The sequence below is a fragment of the Rhinopithecus bieti genome, unplaced genomic scaffold (genome assembly GCF_001698545.2).
Source record: "Rhinopithecus bieti isolate Rb0 unplaced genomic scaffold, ASM169854v2 scaffold_22745, whole genome shotgun sequence".
NCBI classification, from domain to species: Eukaryota; Metazoa; Chordata; class Mammalia; order Primates; family Cercopithecidae; genus Rhinopithecus; species Rhinopithecus bieti.
In genome coordinates, this window is record NW_016810815.1 from 736,715 (window position 1) to 755,105 (window position 18,391).

An 18,391-nucleotide genomic window follows, 5' to 3' on the forward strand; every position below is an offset into this window, starting at 1 on the left:
TGTGACTTCACTGAGATGCAAAAAGCAATATGGTTCTCACCCGATCAGTGGACTGCCACGCAAGCACTGGTACTGCGGATGCTGAGGTGCGGCCATGGCCACGGGAGATGCCCCTGCACAGAGACAGGACTCTGCTTCTGGAAGGCCTGTGGGGAAACTGGATTTGCTATAGCTGAGAGTTGTCCAGAGTCCTGGGCATGGTTCCACACATTTCACTGAAATCAGAGTAGCTGCTGCATATCTTCTGGAACTGATCTGATCCGGCGCCTTGCTCTGCCTGGTCCATGCTGTACTTCGAGTCTCCTCAAAAACAGGCCCCTGCTCTCTGCCCTCATTATGTGACTCAATGGGAGATGCCAAGGTGGGCAGGTGCCAGGGCTGCAGGTCTGGGAACTGGGCAAAGCAGCCGTGAGATGGGAAGAACGGTCCCCTTTGCTTATCGTTGCTGGACAGCATGAGTGTTGGAAGTGAGATCTTTCAAGATAGAACTGAAATATTTTTTGGGGGGGGGGTCTTGTTCTGTCTCCCAGGCTGGAGTACAGTGGTACAGCCTCGAATTCCTGGGCTCAAGAGATCCTCCCGCCTCAGCCTCCCAAAGCCCTGGGATTATAGGTGTGAGCCACCATGCCTGGCAGAACAAAATCTCAACAGGGATGTTATCTCTGGAAAGGGGTGGCTGTAAATAGTTTTATTTGTTTATCCAAATAAATGAGTGAATATTTGTAAAGTGCCTAGGACAGTGCCAAGCAGCTGGTGAACAGCTATAAAAATGACATGAAATCTGTTTTTTAATTTCCCTACAATGAACACACATTACTTAGATAATTAATAATAAAATTATAAAAGACTTCTGGCTCCATTAAAGTCAACAGAACAAAAGGTTTTTGTTTATTTCTGTTTATTTATTTATTTATTTATTTTTTTGAGACGGAGTCTTGCTCTGTCGCCCAGGCTGGAGTGCAGTGGACGGCTCTCAGCTCACTGCAAGCTCCGCCTCCCGGGTTCACGCCATTCTCCTGTCTCAGCCTCCCGAGTAGCTGGGACTACAGGCGCCCGCCTCGTCGCCCGGCTAGTTTTTTGCATTTTTTAGTAGAGACGGGGTTTCACCGTATTAGCCAGGATGGTCTCGATCTCCTGACCTCATGATCCGCCCGTCTCGGCCTCCCAAAGTGCTGGGATTACAGGCTTGAGCCACCGCGCCCGGCCTATTTCTGTTTATTTTTTAAACTCAACAAGATTTGATGGCTGATGACCCAGGGAACTGAGCCCAAGGAAGGAGCCAGAAATGACTTCTCAGTGCCAAGGGTAGGCTTGGCTGACCATGAGCAAGTAAAGCCACAGGGTGTCCTGGGCAGCATCTAGTCCTGGAAGTGGTGGGAATAAACCCTCTTCAAACTGAGCTTGTACAAAGTCCAGAGACACTGACCTGATTTTCTGTGTCAATCTTTATTTGGCAAACAAAGTTCCTTCCCGATAAGGCAGCCGCATGAGAGGAGCGACCGGGTGCCCAGCACCCAACCTCCAAAAGCACCTCCAGCCTGAAGACAAAGAGCCCAGAGGCCCACCTCCCCTTGCACTGCTTTAGTGTTGCGCATGGAGGGCTGACTGCAGGTCTGCAAAGCTCTAAGGTGTGCCCGAGTCCGCAGAGCAGCAGCCGGAGCTGGAACAGGAGGCGGGTGAGCCTCCTAGCCCCGGGTCGTGGGCTGGAGGGAGCATGCCAGAAAGGAAGGACCCTGCAGACCAAGGCTCCGAGGGGCTGTGCTCCTGGATTCTGGCTCCCCTGGGGCAGGCAGGGGCTCTGGGCTTGGGCCCAGCTTGGAGTCACAGGCTTGCTCCGTCCCCTAGTGAGTGGCTGTCATCGCCCCTCAAAATGGGCTGTGATTTGTTCCAGAGTCTTTCCTTTGGTTTCAGGGACACAGAACAAGGTGAAAAGGACACTGAAGATGCAGAAAGCGGAGGCAAGCCAGAAGGCTCCGTAGGGCCTGAGGACCTCCTGCAGAGAGATGAAAGGCCATGGGTGGACGTGGGGAGAGATCAGGAGGCCCCAGGCAATCACTGAGGCAGCTCTGCCACCAGGGGGTCCAGTTCCCTGACCCCAGCCTGCCCTGCCCAAGGCTGCAGCCATTTTGTCTCCACCCAGCTCTGGGACATGGAGGATAGTCTGGCATCCAGTCTGATGGCTTGGGCCGAGCACTGTCCAAGATACTGAGGTTGTATGGCTGGGGAAACTGAGGCTCACAGCAATGAAGTGACTGCCTCAAGGCCAGAGACCCGCTATCCAGTGACAGCTGAGCGCCTGCTCCAGGTCTGACTCCAGGGTCCACAGACCCACCCTCCACTCTCAGCTTTGGCCCCACGCTGAGGCCGCCGGGGGTTCTTTCATAGTGCGGTGGAAATGGGTGAGATAGGGCAGAGCGAGCATGGCCCCAGGAGCACATGGGGACTCTTGGGGCTAGTGGCATGGAGGCAGGAGTGAGCCATCCCCTTCAGCCAGAGCCCGTCCCCGCCACCCCCCACCGCTGTGACCTCCCACATGCCAGAACTAAAAAGGTGCTTCTCAGCTCCTGGTCCTCTGGGACCTGGTGATCTCTCCCTCCTTGAAGGCCTTCTCTTGGCCTCTTGGACATTATCTCTCCTAACAGGACTGTTAGGTCCTTTGTCACCTCCTTCTTGGCTGCTTTTCCTCCTTCCTTTGCTGTCCATCCCCTCCCAGCTGCAGCAAGTAATCTCCACCCCCAGGCATCGGCCCAGCTCCCCAATGTGCTCCCTGAGCAGCCCTGCCTAATTGGGTCCCAGGCCCTGCACAGACTCCAGGCTGGCCCCTCACGACCCGCCCTACCACATCCTAACCCACCCCACTGGTTCATTCTGCCACCACTGCCACAGCCTTTCCTGCCCCTGTCATAAGGGGCACCGTGTCCATCTTGTTCATTGCTCTCCCTGGCGCCTTGAATGGGCCTGAACATGGCACATGCCAGGAGACCTGGAGGGCACAAATGACTGAACAAACGACCAGATCATCTGCCCAAGAACTGTCTCTGTGTTGGCTGGGAAGCCAACTGGGACAGGGTCCACGCCTGTGCCAGTCCATCCGTGAGAAGGCAGCAGCAGGATGAACTGAGTTAATGCTCCCATCAGCCTTAACAGCAAGCTGCTGTTACTCTCCTCCAGTTTCAGCTAAGGAAGCAGGCTCAGAGAAGGTAAGCGTCATACCCAAGGTCACACAGCAAGGAAGTAGCCAGGGTGGGGCTGCAGCCCAGTCCTGTCAACTCTTCCCACGTAGACCTTAGGCTCAAGGCCCACGTTCCTGACGTTCACTAAGGGGAGAGGCCAGCTGTGCTGTCTGACTGCCAAGACAGGCGGAGGACTCCTGAGGGGTCACAGCCTGGGTTCCCCATCTGGCCCAGCCCATCTGCCTCCACTTCTCCTTGCCCAAGATAGCCAGTGGCCCAGGCATGATGGGGCCCAGGCTGCATGTAAGGGCCACGACCCTGGGTCTTCTGCAATACAAGTGGTTTAAGACAGTGCTGCTCGGCTGACTGCACGAATGGGGTGCCGGGGGAGCCTGCACTCACCATGAGGCTGCTGAACTCCTTGGTCACGAGAAAGGCCATGAGCCAGTTGGTGAGGACACAGACGCCTGTCGCCACGCCCTTGACATGCAGAGGGAAGATCTCTGACATGAGCAGCCAGGGGATGGGCCCCCAGCCCACCGCAAAGCCTGTGGGAGCGAGACAGGCAGGACAGGCATCAGGGCCCGCAGGGCTGGGCTCCTCGGCTCGCCACAGAGCCAAGAGACCCAGCTTCCCGGCCTGTGGGGCTGAGCGGTCCTGGATCCCAGTGTGGTCCCGCCAGCTCCATGCTTTCCTGCCAAGGCCTGGGCCAGCCTCTTCCCTCCTCAGGCACAGGCTCTGTCTCTGAGATGGGGTCACAACGGGGCCTGCTCAAGCGCTGCTCAGGGGATTAAGTGAAAGGAAAGCAGAGGAGCCTAGTTCAGCATCTGCATGCGGTCAGAGCTATAAATACAGAGCTTGGGACCCACGAGACTAGAGGTGAGGCTGGGGAAGACCCCACCTGCTGGGAGCTGCCAGTGCAGGGCCGGGGGATCACTTCCCACTCCTCGCCTAGCCTCCCACGGGCCCCCTTACCGGCGATGAAGAGGCACATGCTGCCCACGGCCAGCCAGGCCAGCCCCACGCTGGCATCAACAGGCTCCATGGAAACAGGCCCTGAGAGGGCCACGTGCGAGGAGTTGCCGGGCCCACCCTGGGTCAGCTTGAAGTAGGTGCCGAAGGCACTCGTGCTGAACACCATGACCACACCTGCAGGTGGGAGGGCGGCAGTGGGTGGGGCGCCCGGGGAACGGTCCAGGGGGCAGCAGCATGGCCTGGATGCCTCTGAGAGGGGTGGGCTCGGCTCCCAGAGAGCGGCCAGCCTGGTGTTCCGGGACCTTGGCCCCAGGAGCCCTGACTGGGTGGCAGCCACCCCGCCTTGGACTTCAGCGATCTGCAAGAAGTTCCTGGAGCAGACGCTCTGGGCCGAGGAGACGGGAGGTACCGGCGCAGCAGCAGCGGGTGACTCTCAGCCCCAACGGTTGTCTTNCACATGCGAGGAGTTGCCGGGCCCACTGGGTCAGCTTGAAGTAGGTGCCGAAGGCACTCGTGCTGAACACCATGACCACACCTGCAGGTGGGAGGGCGGCAGTGGGTGGGGCGCCCGGGGAACGGTCCAGGGGCAGCAGCATGGCCTGGATGCCTCTGAGAGGGGTGGGCTCGGCTCCCAGAGAGCGGCCAGCCTGGTGTTCCGGGACCTTGGCCCCAGGAGCCCTGACTGGGTGGCAGCCACCCCGCCTTGGACTTCAGCGATCTGCAAGAAGTTCCTGGAGCAGACGCTCTGGGCCGAGGAGACGGGAGGTACCGGCGCAGCAGCAGCGGGTGACTCTCAGCCCCAACGGTTGTCTTTGCAGCAGCTGCTGGGTACCAAATGTCCGTGGGCCGCAGCTCTTGCTGAAGGCCTCACGTGGATCACCTCCCACTCCTCACAGTGGCGCTGAGGGAGGCGCTACCATTACCCCCATTTCCCAGAGGGGGAAACTGAGGCTCAGAGAGGTAAAGTCACTTGTCCAAAACGACCCACAAGCTCCTGAGTCGCTTCACCTTCCTGGCCCTCAGTTTTCCCATCATAAGCTGGGGCTGTGACGGCGCCTTCTGGTGGGTTCACCAGAGGTCAAAGGCGTGGTGTGGGAGTGCCACTAGCATGGACAGGCCTGCAGTGAGCGCTTGGTGACGAGCTGCCGTCAGATCATGGCCGCGTTAGTCCACGACGTTTGGCATCACAAATGCTCCCTGTCCTCCTCCTGCAATGTGGTGGCCTGGGTAAAGGCCCTCCAGCCCATGGCGGGGAGGCTGCTCAGGGGTGAGCCCTCACCTGACAAGACCAGGAGCAGCCTCCGCCCTGCTCTGTCCATGATGAGAGCCGCCACAGCTGTGAACAGCACCTGGATGACACCCACGACGACCGAGGCCAGGCTGCTGTCCTGGGGGAGATGGAGCCCAGGCGGGTCAGGCGGGTCAGGCGAGAGCTTGGTCCCTCCCTCTCCAGGCCTGTGCTGGGTGGCTGGGTCCTGGGCTCGGGGAGGAAGCTCCATCTATGTGGGGGCTAGACGAGGCAGGCCAGGCAGAGGCCCCTTTACCTTGAACTTGGCCTCTTCAAAGATGGTCTCTGCATAGAACATGATGGCGTTGACCCCCGACAGCTGCTGGAAGGCCATCAGGGAGACGCCGATGATGAAGGGCTTGTAGATGGCGGGCTGCCGCAGCAAGGCCAGACGAAAGCTCTGCTCTGACGGAGACTGACCATCAGGATTTCTCTCTCCTCTCCCGCAAGGGGCGCCCTCTCTATGGGTCCACTGTCCTAAGGCTTGGGGAGTGTGTCGGCTCCTCATCCCAGCGCCCTCTGTGTCCTCAGGTGTGCAGACAAGTCCCAGCCTCCCCATGTGTCAGGTGAGATGACCCGCACCTGCCCAGGGCACTTCCTGATCGGTGGGGGGAGCCACAAAGAGGTAATCTGGGCAAAGAGCAAGCTGCTGTCCTCATCCTTGCCACGACCAACACGTCCAGCACCTGCCTCAGGTCTGGACGTGGCTCTAGCTGAGCACCTCCTACGGCCCTCCCCACGGACCCTCCCCTCCCCACTGAACCCATCCTCCTCACTAAGCCCCGCCTTCCTTCCCCCCACTGAGCCCCACCCACCACTGTGAAGCATGTGCTGACTCCCATGTCACAGGGGAAGAGCTCAGGCTTAGGTGAGGGGCAGCATGGGAGCTTCAAACCCATGCCTGGGTGACTCTAAAACCCAGACTCTTAACCCTCTACCCTGCCCTACAACTCTCTTGTTAAATCCAAGTCCTCAGCTCTGCCTTTGTATCCCCCACCAGGCCTGGCCATTCTCTTCCTGAGACAGAAAGGGTCAAGGCTCGGGCTTTGCTGGTGACTTTGGAGGCTAGGGCCCAGCCCCGTGGGGTTCCAGCTGTCTTGGCCTGCTCTAAGACAGGAAGCACTGGGACTGTCCTCGCTGAGGGTGGAGGGTGGACAGGCACCTCCCTGTCCCCTCAAATTGTGGCCTTGGGAACAGGCTGTGCTACCCTCACGTGACTGCTGTCCCACTCCTGTCAGCTCTGTCTCCCAGCCTCTCACCTGCTCGGCCCCAATGGGGGGGTCTTCCCAGCCCTGCTCGGAACCCCACAGGAACCGCAGCGCGGCCATGGCCTCCTGGCGCCTGTGCTGAGTCAGCAGGAAGCGCGGGGTCTCGGGCATGACACACATGAACAGCAGCATGAGGGAGGGGGGCGCACAGCCCAGCACAGCCAGCCAGCGCCACTCCAGCACCCAGCCTACGGGAGGTTGTTGGGGGGAGGCTGGCGTCAGAGCCAGGGTGAGCCAGCCTGGGCCTTGCCAGCCTCAAAGACTCAGCTTCAGAGATGGGGCCTTGCTGCCTCTGCACATCTGCCCTCGTGTTTTCTGACATTGCCATTATCACAGCTGGTCATGAAGGCGCACGGCACAGGCCAACCACACCAGCTGTAGAAGCGATGGTGGGTATGACAACGCGGACATTACTAGGCTGCATCTGTTCGGCGAAACATTTATGTAGCCACAAAACAAAGGATGAGGTGTTTGCTGCGTGTCCACGTGGTATGATGTGGCACCATTTGTAGAAGAGGTGGGGGAGGGAGGGTAAATATGCATATCCCTCATATGAACAGACTCTCTGAAGGCTACCAAGAAACAGGCAATGGGGGCTCCCCCAGACAGGAAAGGGACAGAGGTGGAGTAAGCTTTTCACTGGACATTCCCCACGCTGGCACTTGAGTGTTGAATCATTTGAATGCATTATCTATTCAACGTATACATGAAAGTAGAGAGGTGAGAGGGTTTTGCTGTCTTGATGTATGAAGAACAGCACAAGTGCAGAATTGCCTAGCTTTATATAAGGTTAAAAGGTTCTCTTACAAAGGGGCCTTGGAATAAATGAGTCTAGGGCACTGTTGCTCTAATTATTAATTTTTCCTAAGCCCAAGGCTTACCCATCCCTGGTTCCCAGTGGAAAAATACCTCTAAGATAGCCATGATGTCCCTATTTTTCTTCTGTGCTGGGGGTGCAGACAATCATTCTATGAAGTCTAGTTGTTGGAACATGACTGCCCCAATGTGAAGAAACGTGTCACCACCATGTCACTTTGTGGAGTTAACAAGAGTTCACCCACCCCAGTGGATCAAAACTCACAGAAACTGATCGGGAAAGGGAGGAGAAGCAACAAGCACATATTCAGATGAGCTGAAGATAGTGCCACGGGTGGGTGGACACCCAGTACCTGTCCCCAAAATGATGAACGTCAATGCCTGCACACAGTGGGGACTTTGGTTTACTCAGGTCTCCCAAGGTAGCCAGACGCTGGCAGGATTCTGAATTAGGGTAGTTAAGTGGGTAAAAATGAAAGACCAAAGACCTGTGTATCATCATCAGTCCTGAAGATGCAGAGGGCCTGTGCCCTGGGCCAGGCCATAGCCCGTCAGGCCCCCGAGGCCTCCTACCCTGATGATCCCCATGGTTCTCAAGTCATCCCTTGATAATTCTCATTTGGAACCCACTGTTAGGCACTTTTCATGTGTCACTTACTTTAATGGACAGGTACTGGACTAGATGAGGTTATGCCCATTTCAAGACAGAGAAACTGAGGCTTCCAGAGGTGGTGTGACTTGGCCAAGGTCACGCAGCACGTAGGAGAGGCTATCCCCAAACCCAGGATGGTCAGATTTGAAGCCTGCCCTTGTTTTTTTTTTTTTTTTTTTTTTTTTTTTTTTTTTGAGACAGAGTCTCACTCTGTCACCCACACTGGAGTGCAGTGGCATGATCTCAGCTCACTGAAACCTCAGCCTCCAGGGTTTCAGCAATTCTTGTTCCTCAGCCCCCCAAGTAGCTGGGATTACAGGTGCCCACCACCACAATTGGCTAATTTTTGTATTTTTAATAGAGATGGGGTTTCACCATATTGGCCAGGCTGATCTCGAACTCCTGACCTCAGGTGATCTGCCAGCCTCGGCCCCCCAAAGTGCTGGGATTACAGGCATGAGCCACTGGGTCTGGCCTCTAAAGCCTGGCTTCTTTCTAATGAGAACACACCTGCCTCCTGAAGCGTCTTCATGCTGGCCCAGCTTTGCCCCTCGGGGTCGCCAGGACCTGGCCTCCTTCACATTGCAACTCGCCGACATGGTGAATCCAGCACTGACATTCTCAGGGGGACTCACTCAGCCCTTCAGACGCCTGGGCTGAAGATTTTTACAGGGACTCACCCACTTCTGGAGCCCTCTGGTTTGTCACTGCACAGTAAGGTACTGACCTAACCAGTCAGCCCTTCCCACACCCCTAGAGGGGGCTTCAGGAAAGATGAGGATATCACCTTCTCCAGCTCTCCTTGGAACTCAGTCATAAGACACACCTCTCGGCTGGGCGCGGTGGCTCACACCTGAAATCCCAGAACTTTGGGAAGCTGAGGTGGGCGGATCACACGGTCAGGAGATCAAGACCATCCTGGCTAACACAGTGAAACTCTGTTTCTACTAAAAATACAAAAAATTAGCTGGGCATGGTGGCACACGCCTGTAGTCCCACCTACTTGGGAAGCTGAGACAGGAGAATCGCTTGAACCCAGGAGGCGGAGGTTGCAGTGAGCCGCCACTGCACTCCAGCCTGGGTGACAGAGCGAGACTCTGTCTCAAAAAAAAAAAAAAAAAAAAAAAGACTCACCTATCCCAAGGTCCCAGGAAGGTGATCTGGAGCCTGGCATGTTGGGCACTGGCTGTGTGACCTCAGACAAGTCCCTTGACCTCTCTGAACCTCTGTTTACACATCTGTAAAATGGCCACATGACCACAAACAGGAAGCAAGAGATAATGACAACTATACCTGCCAGGTAGGCCAGGAGGATGCCGACGACGACCATCAGCTGCACACAAGAGCCGAGCAAGCCCCGGACTGCTGGGTAGGCGATTTCAGAGATGTAGACCTGCCAGCAACAAGATGAGGATTTACGGCTGGGCGCAGTGGCTCACGCCTGCAATCCTAGCACTTTGGGAGGCCGAGGCGGGCAGATCACCAGAGGTCGGGAGATCGAGACCAGCCTGACCAACAGGGAAAAACCCCATCTCTACTAAAAATACAAAATTAGCTGGGCCTGGTGGCACGCATCTGTAATCCCAGCTACTCAGGAGGCTGAAGGAGGAGAATCACTTGAACCCGGGAGGTGGAGGTTGCAGTGCAGTGAGCCAAGATCTCACCATTGCACTCCAGCCTGGGCAACAAGAGCGAAACTCCGTCTTAAAAATAAACAAATAAATACAAATTTTAAAATTTAAAATTTTAAAATTAAAAAAAAAAAAAAATGAGGCTTTACTCAGGCTCCAAGAGTTCTTGAAACAGAAAGGTCTCAGCCATTCAGAGCTGAGGAAAGTCCTTGCAGGGTGTTACGGCAGGCCCTGAGGCCCCTTAGTGGAACCTGCCCAGGTGAGCAGAGCCATCCCCAGGTCCTCACCACTGACTGACAGATCTGTGGCAGGCGTTTAAAGGGGATTAAAGGTAACAGAGAGGGCTGCATGTGATGGCGAGGCAGTGGGCACAGAGCTTCTCAAGCCTTCGTTTAATGGGCACAGACACCCTGGATAAAACGTAGATTCCGATGCAGTAGGTCTGGGCAGGCAAAAGATTCCACCTTGCTAACCAGCTCCATGTGACGCCCACCCAGGATCCTAGCCCAGGGCCCAGGCTTGGAGTGGTGGCCTTGAACCAGAAGCACGAACTCTCCGCCTCAGTCACTAGGCACTGCTCCTTCCTGGGCCCACAGGCCACCAGGCCCTCACCCATGCATCTAAGGTTATTCCATAGCTTAAGTCCTAACACAGGTGTGTTTCTGCCCAGTTAAAAAAACCACAGACATGAAAGGTCCAGCTTCTTCCCCACCCTCTTCTGGTCCAGCTGCTGCTGCCAGTTAGCAAATGCTGGTGAAATGAGCACCCAGGGAGGGCCCCGAGTGGCTGCTTTCAACCTCACTCCAGTGAGATATTGTCCACGCCCATGGCTGGGGGCAGTTCATGGGTCACCAAGCTGTCAGGGTCCAGTCCTCCACAAGCCATGCCAGGGGCTGTCTACCCAAAGTCCCACTGAATCCTGACCACTCCCTCAGGGACTAATGCCATAATCCCTGTTTTCCAGGGAAGGAAACTGAGGCCCAAGGAGACACTCTGCTCAGGTCAGTGGCAGAACCAGGATTTAACCCAGATGTTCGGGGCTCCCAAGTGGGCAGCCTGGGTCAGGAGGGGGAAAGGGGGAAGATAGGGAAGCCAGAGGGGCTGGCCTGTGAGAAGGGAAGGGGAACACAGAGACCAGCAGCCTTTGCCCCAGGAGAAACCAGGACAGGAACTTCCTGCTAATTGCAGTCATTGACCGGAAGCCAGGGATGAAAACCATAATGTAGGGAGTGGGCTCCTATGCATCATCTGCAGGTCTGTAGAGCAAAAGACGGGCATGGCTAAGTGGGACAATCCTGGGTTCCAGCAACTGCTTCCCCTCTGACTAGCTGTGGACCCTGCCTGGGCAAAGGACTTCACCTTTCCGAGACTGCATGTCATGTCCTCAGTGTAAAATGGAGAGAACAGCAGGATCCTTCCCAGGGTGGACGGGAGGGACCGCGAGATAACGCAGGGACTTCAAGCCTGGCACCTATAAGGTCCCACCAGGGGAAGCCGCGCCCCCAGGACTGAGGAGCGGTTTGTCCACTCCTCCTCGGTCTCAGGCCGCGCGAGACAGGACACTCGCGAGACGGGACACTCACCGGGGCCACTAGGGAGGCAACACCGCAGGCCAGGCCGGTGAGGAGGCGGCCCCCCAGCAGCATCCACACGTCTTGGGCCGCGGTGATGACAGCAAAGCCGGCCACGAAGGGCACGGAGCACAGCAGGAGGCTCAGCTTGCGCCCGGCGCGGTCCACCAGCCAGCCGCCCAGCACTCCCCCTGCCGCGGCACCCAGGGTCACGACGGCCTGGGGGCGGGCGGCGGCTGAGGAGGGGCGCCGAAGCCGCAGCCCATCCTCCCCCTCCGCCCACGCCCCGCGGGCTCAGAGGGAAGGAGGCGACTTCAGGCAAATAAGCCGGGGCCCGGCCCCCGTCCCGAGGGGAGGGGTGGGGGGCTGAGGGGCCCGGCGCTTGTCCCGAGGGGAGGGGTGGGGGACTGAGGAGCTCGATGCCCATCCCGAAAGGCCCGATGCCCGTCTTGTGGGGAAGGGCGGTGGCGGAGGGGCCCGAGGCCTGTCCCGAGGGGAGGGTGGGGGACGGAGGGTCCCGATGCCCGTTCCGAGAGGAGGGCGCGGGATCCCAGGGCTGGAGGGGCGAGTCCGGGGCCTCACCCCGAACCAGGAGGCGGCAGCGTCGTCCAGGTGCGGGGCCGGGGGCGCGGCGCGCTGCAGACTCGGGATGGCCGGGGAGCTGTAGCCGAGGGCGAAGCCGAAGCTGAGCGGGCCCAGGGCAGCGGCGAAGGCGGCGAGGAAGACGCGGCGGCCGCGGGGCGCGCTGCGGGGACAGGCCGAGGGTGAGCCGAGCGGACGGCGAGGGGCGGGAGGGCGAGGCCCGTCCAGGCCCGGGGTTCCGGGGCTCACCTGCCGGCCAGCGGCCCCAGAAGCGCTGGTTTCTCTGGGTCCTGGACGTCATGTCCGCGGCCAACGCCGATCGGCCCGCTCCGGGCCTGAAGCCACCACCGCCGCCGCGGGTGCGGCCTGGGCACCCCTCTCACAGCCAATGGGCGGCGGTGGGCTGGTGGGCGGGGGGCGGTGGCTGGGCGGGATCGGAATCGCAGAGCAGAAGCAGCCAATAGGAATGCAAGGCGGGGTTAGCGAATGCGCTAGGACCCGCCCTCACATTAAAGTAGACCAATGGAAGCATAAAGCTGATTAGCAAAGCGCGCTGGAACCGCCCCTAGGACGGAGAGGCCCTAGGTACAGGTGGGGCGGAGTTTCCGTCTGGGAGCACAATCACCCAATCGGATTGTAGTGCGAGTCCGTAAACGGGGCCAGAGAGTTGCCTCAGAACTGAGCTGGCCAATGAGGTTGGAGGGAGGAGTTATTTTTCTGGCACCGCCTCTCAATCTAGCTTCAACCAATGAGGGTAGGGGCGGGGCGAAGGCGGAGCACGTGGGCCTCAGCCCGAGACTTCCCGCCCCCAACTCCGAGAAGCTGCAACTGTCCTGCCGGGTCCGGTTTGCAGTTCCTTCCCTGCGTTAATCGCTGCCCTGGGGCCTGTATTGGAGGCATCTGACCTCTTCCTGGGCCCAGGTCTGCAGGAGAGAGAGCCTCTAAGCAAACTGTCCTGGGCCGCCTCCCTCTCCTCTCGGACGCCAAGACTGGTCATACGCTCCCGCTGGGCTGCTGGCGGCGGAGGCGTGGCCCTGTGCACCGAAACCCACCTTCATGCTTCCCAGATTGCTGAAGGCTCGCGTCTCCAGGCGCTGAGGACCAGTGGTAGGCGGGGTACCCCACGCCCTATGTGTGACAGATCTGGGCTCCACTCCCCCTCTTAAGTCTCACTCACTTCACAGGGAGTCCTGACTCTTGAATCTTCATCGACCTGTCTCCGAATTTTGAGTTCCCTGTAGATTTTAATGCCACCATCTCCCCGTGTGCACCTAAGTCGAATGATGAGGCACTGTTGGATCTCACCAGTTGTACCCAATTCATACCCAACACTCTGGTTGCAGGCAGCTGCGGTGGAATGCTGGTGTAATTCTGGAAAGAGCCAGAGCATGGGAGTAAGAGGCTTGGCTTGTAATCCCTCTCTGGGCCTTGTGTTTCCTCATCTCTAAGTAGGGATGACCATTATCTTCCAGGAGAGTTGTGAAGCAAGGTAATGTATATAAGACATATGAAGCCCTCAAAGGCTAACCGGTATGATGAAGATAGTCATTTGACATACTGCAGTCACCTGATGGTTCTAGCAACCAACATTTTTCAATCCTGACCACAAGACTATCTTTAAAGACTTAGGCAACTGCCCTTCTGTACTCCCACAGCATCTAGTGCTTGATAACTCAAGCACTAGATGTGTATTTTTTTTTTTTTTTTGAGACGGAGTCTCGCTCTGTCGCCTGGGCTGGAGTGCAGTGACCGAATCTCAGCTCACTGCAAGCTCCGCCTCCCGGGTTTATGCCATTCTCCTGCCTCAGCCTCCCAAGTAACTGGGACTACAGGCGCCCACCACCTCGCCCGGCTAGTTTTTTGTATTTTTTTTAGTAGAGACGGGGTTTCACCATGTTAGCCAGGATGGTCTCGATCTCCTGACCTCGTGATCCGCCCGTCTCGGCCTCCCAAAGTGCTGGGATTACAGGCTTGAGCCACCGCGCCCGGCCAATGTGTATTCTTATCACAGCATTTATCACTGCTTTGTGACCCCTGTTTACTTCTGTCCTTCCCCAATGGACATGACCTCCTCTGGAGAGGAGGCACTTGGTGTTTGCAGAGTGGATCAGTGCCTCAAACTCCCTGGGCAGATACTGCAGTTAGATGATTTTCTGTGTGACTCAGCCAGTCAGGTACACAGAAAGGATTGTGTAGGCAGGGTGCTCCTTACCCTGTGGCCGATGGCTTCCCTTCCCATGAGTGTGCAGAACTCACTTATTGGCCTTTGTAAACAAATAATGTTGCCAGAGCAGCCTCTTGCCCCCTTTTCATAGGCAAAGCACCATCAACCTGATCAGTAGGGTCCACCTCTTGCCCTCGCTACATCCCTCCTCAGACCTGTGACTCTTGTCAAATTGTGGGTAGCTCTAATGCTGCTGATTTGGAAGAATGCTCTAAAATAGTCCTTGGATTTTTTTATGCTACGCTGTGAAGCAAGAAACTTCAGGAAAAAAAAAAAAAGGAAAAACACAGATACAAGCTCATACAGCTTACAAATTAGTTGAACATGAAAAGCACCAGCCAGATCCAGCTGACACAAGGCACTTAGCCTGGCTCTGCATGGCAGACATGGGGAAAGCAAGGGCTCTGCAGTCAAAGAACTTGCAGGTTTAAACCATTGCCCCTTTTTGGGCCTGTTTCCTTATTTGAAAAGCAAGGATAATAAAACATAATTCATTAAACTGTTGGTGGGGTTGAGATGCAGTGTTTTTTCCCTCTATATAGGAAAAGGGCATAAAAAACACAGAGGAAGAACGGGCATGCTAACTGCTGCAAAGAATATGAGCAGACACATGGGGCTATAAACAGCCCCATCTGGGTATACCTAAAAACCACTGGCTCCACTACTCTTGCCTCTTGCCTTCTGCCAAAGATGAACCAAGCAACCTTCCGCTTGGGCTATCATGCTGATCTGTTTGTACAAAAGACAGAGAGGGGAGCTCTCCCCATAGTGTGCAAGGCCCACTAGGAGGTACAATCCAAACTTCTATAAAATCTGTCAGACCAAAGTCCTGTCAAACTCAGTTCTCCACACTCACAAAGAAGGCCTGCTGGCCGGGCGCGGTGGCTCACACCTGTAATCCCAGCGCTTTGGGAGGCCAAGGAAGGTGGATCACGAGGTCAGGAGTTCGAGACCAGCCTGGCCAACATGGTGAAACCCCATCTCTACCAAAATACAAAAATTAGCTGGGCGTGGTGGTGCACGCCTGTAATCCCAGCTACTTAGGAGGCTGAGGCAGGAGAATCGCTGGAACCTGGGAGGCGGAGGTTGCAGTGAGCCAAGATTGTGCCATTGCACTCCAGCCTGGGCAATAGAGTGAGACTCTGTCTAAAAAAAAAAAAAGGCCTGCAGAAGAACTCTTCTGAGCTGCTTTAACGGGGTAGGTAACAGGAATAATGTAAGTAGGAAAAGATAGAATAAAATTGAAATGGCTAGAATAAAGCCAAAGTGAAATACCTTCTTCACACAGATTAAAATATTTGCAAACAATGCTAATGAAACTGGATTTCCCCTTGGGTAGTGGCTGAGATTTCACTATTTCTTTTGTACTTGGCCCAGTCCACATTTCTTTCTGCTCACACTGTAGAGGGAGCCAGGAAAGGCAGATAAACCAAATTATTGTCTTCATATCATTTATGTGAAAGAGTGAAGGGGACTCAACAAGAAGGAGGGGTTTGAGAATGCTTTTTTTTTTGAGACAGGGTCGCCCTCTGTTGCCCAGGCTGGAGTACAGTGGTGCGATCTTAGCTCACTGCAGCCTTGAACTCCTGGGCTCAAGTGATCCTTCCACCTTGGCCTCCCAAAACACTGGGATTACAATGAGAATACTTTTAACCACAGGGAGTAGCTGTTCTCTTGTTACAATATTGCAGAGTAACAATAAAACCACACAAAATAATCTGAAGACTTCTGACAAGCTCCTATGCCTTAATATTTTTCATGAGATACAGGGAAGAAGGAGGAGCTTCTAAGATCTAACCATTCAGCTTTTCTCAAAAGTCTACAGTCAGGAATGCAGCTGGTTCCAATCACAGTGAACTGAAACAGCAACTGGGGCCAAAGGTGCAGAAAGAAAACTTACTTATAATAAAATTAAAAAGCAATGACTTTTCTTTATAAAAGAAACACATTATGTGACATAAATCAAAACTGTAATGACAACATAATTTTCCATCTAAGTATATAAAATATGAGAAGGTTGCAGTAAATAAGAATGAATATTTTTGATTTATTCAAAGTTTCCATCTAAAACCTCAATGAAATCTACCACCTTTATTACAAGGGGACTGATGGTTCCTGAACAGAAAGAAACAAAGGTCAGGAAAGATGGCACCGCACATTGGAGAGGGGACTGGCCGAGTGTGCAGAAAGTTTGGTCCAATAGATCACTGACAGGCTAAAAGCCACATTTTGTTGAGAAATGACAGCAGAACTGTTTAAAGAGTATAAATCTCCATAAGAAAACTAAAGATGACAAATGAGATTTGAACTCTGTTACTTCAAGTCAATAATGTCTTCATCGGAGAAAGCCGTGAGCTGGAAGGGGCTGCTGCTGGAGACGGGGCTGCCCTCTCTGTCTGCAACAGGGTCCTGGTCAGAGCTGGTTGAGTGCCCCTCAGGGTTGGCTTCGGAAGTGGAAGCACTTTCCAAGGAGCCTGATGGGATCCTAGAAGAGACAAGTCACTGTAAGAGGATCCGTGGGAGTACTGTGGAACTGGGACTATTTTTTTCTGGCAATTTCCTGCTCATCTGAGCTCATGAGCTTGGCTCCCCAAACCCTCACTGTTATGTGGTAGAGGTGGGGAAGTGCTGGAATGCCACCCCCGTCACCTCAGGGTGTTGTGAGGATTAAAGGCCGAGTGTGTGACACATGGAAGGTGTTTGTGAGGCATTATTTACCTACCTTTCTAAAGTGCAAATCTAGATAATGTCACCCTGCCTAAAACCCTCCCATGGGTGCCCAGGGCCAGAGGATCAGGCTGAAACTCATAACCAAGGTTCCGGGACTGGGCCTGTGACCCCTCCAGCCTTCCAGGGCACCCCTGACTCCCTCTGTTTCCTCCAGCTTCTCAGGACTCTTCTCAATAGCTGCATATTAATTTGACCAAAATTGGTTTTCACTTCTCAGGGAGTTAATGCATTCCACAAATACTCATTGGCCTGCAAAAGCCCACCTGGCCCAGCTGCTGCCCACTCTCGGCCTCACGTGGTTCCTGGGTCCGTTCTCTATGCTCAAGTCTGTCCACTCTTCCTCCTGCCTTTTTAACTGGCCATGCTAGGCCTGCTGCAGGGCCCTTGCCCTGAGGTTGTTGCTGTCAGAAGGGCTGTTCCCCTAGCTTCTTACCATTCATTCCAAGCCCAGCCCAATGCTACTTCCTCAAAAAGCTTTCCTTGAACTCTCTCTCAGAGTAGACCTTCTACCTGCCAGCCCTGTCACTTCTTTTCCATTTCTTTATAGCACTTGTCACTATTTGAAATGATTTTATTTGATACTTGTTTACAGGTTTGCTGTCTGTTTTCCCACACTAGAATGCAAAGTCCCTGAGGCCAGGGGCCTTGTCAGGTTATGACTTATGAGAGGAGGCTCAGCCTCCCCTGATGTTTGAGACCCTCCCTGCCCCAGGTGTGGGCTGGATGGCAACCCTTGTTACACATCACCTGCCACGCTGGAATGCAGTAATTGTCTGCACCCTTGTTGGTCTTTGCCACTGGCCTGGGAACCCCTTGAAGGCACAGGTGGGGGCTTAGACCTTTCCATATCTTAACACATTCTTGGGTGCTCCAAGAATGTATGTTGAGTGAATGAATGAAGCTTGGACATACGATCTTATCACTCTCCACACTGAAGCATGTGTGATGTTGCTTGAAGGACAACAGAGATCTTATAGGACAAATCAGTGTGACTTAACTACTATTCACTGACATGTGATGCTGAGCTGGCATTCAGATAGGCTGGACTGTGTATGTGCTACCAGTACTGCATTACTGCATAGGGAGCACCTATTTCCCTGCAGTCTTACTGTTTTTTTTCTTTTTTTTTTTTTTTTTTGAGACGGGGTCTTGCTCTGTTACCCAGGCTGGAGTGCAGTGGTGTGATCATGGCTCATGGCAGCCTTGACCTCCCAGAAGGAGGTCATCTTCCCACCTTAGCCTCCCAAGTAACTGGGACTACAGGCACACACCACCAGATCCAGCTAATTTTTTTTTTTTTTTTTTTGGTAGGGATGGGTCTTGCCGTGTTGCCCAGGCTGGGATTGAACTCTTGGGCTCAAGTGACCTTCCCTTCTCAGCCTCCCAAAGTGTTGGGATTACAGGCATAAGCCACCATGCCTAGCAGGCATTTTATTTTAAAACTCTCTGTCGATCTGGTGAGGAAAAGTCTCTCTTTATAT

At 54.8% G+C, this 18,391-nt stretch overlaps 1 protein-coding gene across 3 annotated transcripts; it reads right to left on the minus strand.

The window, feature by feature from the left end:
* Positions 1-1,211: 1,211 nt before the first annotated feature.
* SLC2A8 (solute carrier family 2 member 8) lies at positions 1,212-12,113 on the minus strand. 3 transcript variants are annotated; one of them, XM_017892902.1, is made up of 8 exons: positions 11,957-12,113; positions 11,387-11,593; positions 9,466-9,565; positions 5,693-5,841; positions 5,428-5,536; positions 4,149-4,322; positions 3,576-3,721; positions 1,212-1,993 (listed from the first exon to the last, which is right to left on the minus strand). In XM_017892902.1, the coding sequence occupies exons 2-8, from the start codon at positions 11,447-11,449 to the stop codon at positions 1,856-1,858; spliced, it is 879 nt and encodes a 292-aa protein (XP_017748391.1). In that variant the 5' UTR covers positions 11,450-11,593; positions 11,957-12,113; the 3' UTR covers positions 1,212-1,855. The 3 variants fall into 3 exon arrangements, with proteins under 3 accessions (XP_017748391.1, XP_017748390.1, XP_017748389.1); XM_017892901.1 differs by lacking the exon at positions 4,149-4,322 and adding an exon at positions 6,696-6,892 and having other exon boundaries at positions 5,693-5,836; XM_017892900.1 differs by lacking the exons at positions 11,387-11,593; positions 11,957-12,113 and adding exons at positions 6,696-6,892; positions 11,163-11,345 and having other exon boundaries at positions 5,693-5,836.
* Between the last annotated feature and the right edge of the window lie 6,278 nt (positions 12,114-18,391).